At 39.5% G+C, this 3561-nt stretch overlaps 1 protein-coding gene across 1 annotated transcript; it reads right to left on the bottom strand.

Annotated features, from left to right (window-relative positions):
• Window positions 1-1550: 1550 nt before the first annotated feature.
• Window positions 1551-2639, bottom strand: gja1a (gap junction protein alpha 1a; the record flags this gene model as incomplete). Its single annotated transcript, XM_084181642.1, has 1 exon — window positions 1551-2639. One exon carries the CDS (start codon window positions 2637-2639, stop codon window positions 1551-1553), a length of 1089 nt encoding a protein of 362 aa, XP_084037768.1.
• Window positions 2640-3561: the final 922 nt, after the last annotated feature.

The following is a 3561-nucleotide window of genomic DNA, read 5'->3' as shown; positions in this document are numbered from 1 at the left end:
GAATTGATGGTGAATTTTGAGCATAAGAGTCTGATGAATTGCCTTAAGACCTACATTTAATAATAGGGTTATCTATGAGTGTAGCAGGTCAGATTAAACTGTCCAAATGTTCTGTAGATTCTGAGAGTAGTTGATGTGCAGGCAAAATAATGTGTCACATCCATTAACCGTCAGAGTAAAACAGATTTATTTTAAACATATTTCAGTATAAAACACAGACAGTTGATTGAAATGTAAACCTGTATTTAGAAAACAATGAAAGAAGGCTTATCTACCCAGACATTATTAGGGTTTTTGCAATCATGTTTTTATTGCAAATATCCTGTGTATTTCAAACATTTTGTTCTGAGTTATACGAGCAATGATTTTTATGTTACATAAATTCATTATGTAATGTGTAAACGTTATCCCATCTCATGGTATGTGTTACTGGGTACTTTTTAGACAGTATGACTTTGCCTCTCGAGGCCATTTTTACCTTTCTCCACCCCTGCCACATGTGGTGAGTGGAGCTTTGCCCAGACACATGTTTTTATTTAGCTTTGTGAATAAATAGGAAACTTTGAGGGTGGAGAAATTGCTGGATCATTTCACTTCATTTAGTTTTCAGTCTCTTAAGCCTTTTCAAATGTTCATTCACATCAACAGGCATTACATTTGTAACTAATGTTGCATATGACATTAGGTCAACTCTGTCTTACTGGACTGAAGCTAAAGTAAACACCACAACAGCAGACAGGCAGCTGTGGGTTTTAGGTTGAAGATGCTCTAACTTTGCTCTTATTTGGCATAGGGAGACAGAGCTTGGAAGGAACAAACGTGTAGAGACTCAGATTGAGAGTTACAGAGCCCTATTCATTTTGTGGAATTCTGCTTAACTTGGCCAACACATTAGATTCTTAGATTCACACTTTCTGTAATGTAAACTTTTGTCATATTTTTCTGACACTACAGCTACATGATAGATTCATGTTTATTCCTGGCAGATGATAAATCAAACTGCTTCTTTACACTGCAGATATTCTTTACACTGCAGATATTCTTTACACTGCAGATATAATAAGACATTAGACAACTTGCAAGGAGACAAGTGACACATATGAGTGCTATCACAGCATCAATTCAAAGTCTATCAGGATATCATAGTACAATACAAATGGGATACTTTCTACCAAATGTTCATAACTTCAAATAAATACATATTCACTAATTCATTAGACCCTAAAATTATTTTGGCATGACATTCTTCAAAACAAAAACAATTATTTGAGTAGAGCAAATCAATATTATGCAAATTAAAAGGTGAAATGTTAGGAAATAGGAAGTATTTTCTAGGCTATTACTTTACAATCCTCTTGTTTGAAAAATAAAGCTTTTCAACACTGTCATTATCAAAAATGGAATGTACCAAGAATGATGTAAGTACTTCACACCTCAGTGTCTTATGAACAGTATACTGTACATGGAATGTGTGATTAATTTGACTATAGGGACCAAACTCCTACTTTCTTTACTACTGGTGACTCAAACCAGCAGAAATTGGTGTCTGGTCAGATGTCCAGATCGTCCGGCCTTGCCCGGCTGCTAGTCCGACTGCTAGGGCGAACCTCAATCTGTTTTAAGAGGTGGAGCTCCTTTCCCATAGTCATTTTTCCTGGGTAGTCAAATCCTTGGGTGTGGCAGTTGGAGTTGTTGGTACCTCTTTGGTCTAACTGGTTCTGTTCTGTTTTATAATTGGTCCAGTTCTGCTCCTGGGCCTGCTTGTTGTAGTTGTAGCAGGAGTTGGTCTTTTCTGCCGTATCCAGGTTGTAGCCCAAGTTTGACATAGTGGGAGCTTGGCAACCATTGTAATAAACATACAACATTTCTTTAGTACTGGGACTGAGCATACTATTGTGGAAATCATTATCTGGGTTCTTGATTCCATCTTTTATCCTCTTGAAAAATATATAGAGCAACTCAATCACATTCAATCCCAGAGAAACCAGGGATACTACCAACATGAAAATTATGAAGACCGTCTTCTCTGTTGGGCGAGAGAGGAAACAGTCAATCTTGTGGGGGCAAGGGAAGCGCTCACATTCGTAAACGGCAGCCAGGCTGAAGCCATATACGTACCACTGGATCACCAAGAAGCCCACCTCGAAGATGGACTTAAACAAAATGCTCCCAATGTAGGTCTGCAGAAGGGCTCCCTTCATTTTGATTTTCCCATGCTCCTCCAGGCCATATTTGACCTTCTTCAGCTCTATCTTCCTGAGTGGAACATCCACGTCCCCCCCTTTGCTCTGAATGTCTCTCAGCCTCTGCTCTTTGTGGATGAGCTTCTCCTCCTTGTGCATCAGGTAGAAAATGTGGCACAGGTAGAGGAGGGTGGGCGTGGACACAAAGATAATCTGAAGTACCCAGAAGCGTACGTGGGAAATGGGGAATGATTTGTCGTAACACACATTCTCACAACCGGGCTGCTGGGTATTGCACTTAAATGCTGACTGCTCGTCCCCCCAAGCAGACTCAACTGCTGTACCCAGGACAAGGATACGGAAGATGAAGAGGACCGAGAGCCACAACTTTCCCCCCGCCGTAGAGTATGCCTGCACCTTGTCCAGAAGTTTTCCCAAAGCGCTCCAGTCCCCCATACTGAATATGGCAAGTCTGTAGGAAGAGTAGAAATGCTTTGTGTCATATTTCCGAAGTCGAAAACAGTATTGCAGTGGTGATAATGCTCAATTAAAATAATAGTTTTTCTATTATACTTTTGAGAGGAATGGATGCAGTAGGCTTCTTATCGAATAGTAAACACAATGGAGACTGTCAAGGATCAATCAGTAGTTGTCGTGCTTGGCAAAGGTCATATCTTTAAGGACAACACTTTCATGTGGTCCTCTGTAGCTCAGCTGGTAGAGCACGGCACTTGTAACGCCAAGGTAGTGGGTTCGATCCCCGGGACCACCCATACACAAAAATGTATGCACGCATGACTGTAAGTCGCTTTGGATAAAAGCGTCTGCTAAATGGCATATTATTATATAATATGAGCCACAACACCATTGGTTAACACTGCAGGGGGGAAATGACTAGCCATAACTTGTATGTACTTTCTTCAAAGTTAAAGATGGATTTAGTAGGCTACTCATGATGACCATGTGCAAAACGGATTTCCTGTTTTCCTGTGTAACTAACTGACTATACTACTTCTTTATGATTCATACATTCCACAAATTATCTAAAAACAACCTCCACAATCATGGAAATCAACATAAAATGCTAAATTATGAATTAACTGATGATCATGACTTCACTTTTTTTGTGTCATCCACATCTTAACATGTTTGCGATTACTAAGGCTACAAAAGGGTGAACAAGTAGTTTACATTTGCTGTAGTCACTAATTTAGATTTCTCCTCAAAAACGTGTTATTGCCAGCGCTTCAACCACCCTGGAAGAACATCAGGAACTCTCTATATTTGAGTAATATTTCCGTGACCATAACCAAATGTAGGCTATTTAAAAACGTTCTTTCCAAATCAGCCTGATCTAAAAATAAACATTGACAGTATT

The sequence above is a fragment of the Coregonus lavaretus genome, assembly GCF_964263955.1.
Source record: "Coregonus lavaretus genome assembly, chromosome: 18".
Classification (NCBI taxonomy): domain Eukaryota; kingdom Metazoa; phylum Chordata; class Actinopteri; order Salmoniformes; family Salmonidae; genus Coregonus; species Coregonus lavaretus.
Note: the sequence above shows the minus strand (reverse complement) of the source record. Positions and strands in the feature narration are given on the sequence as shown.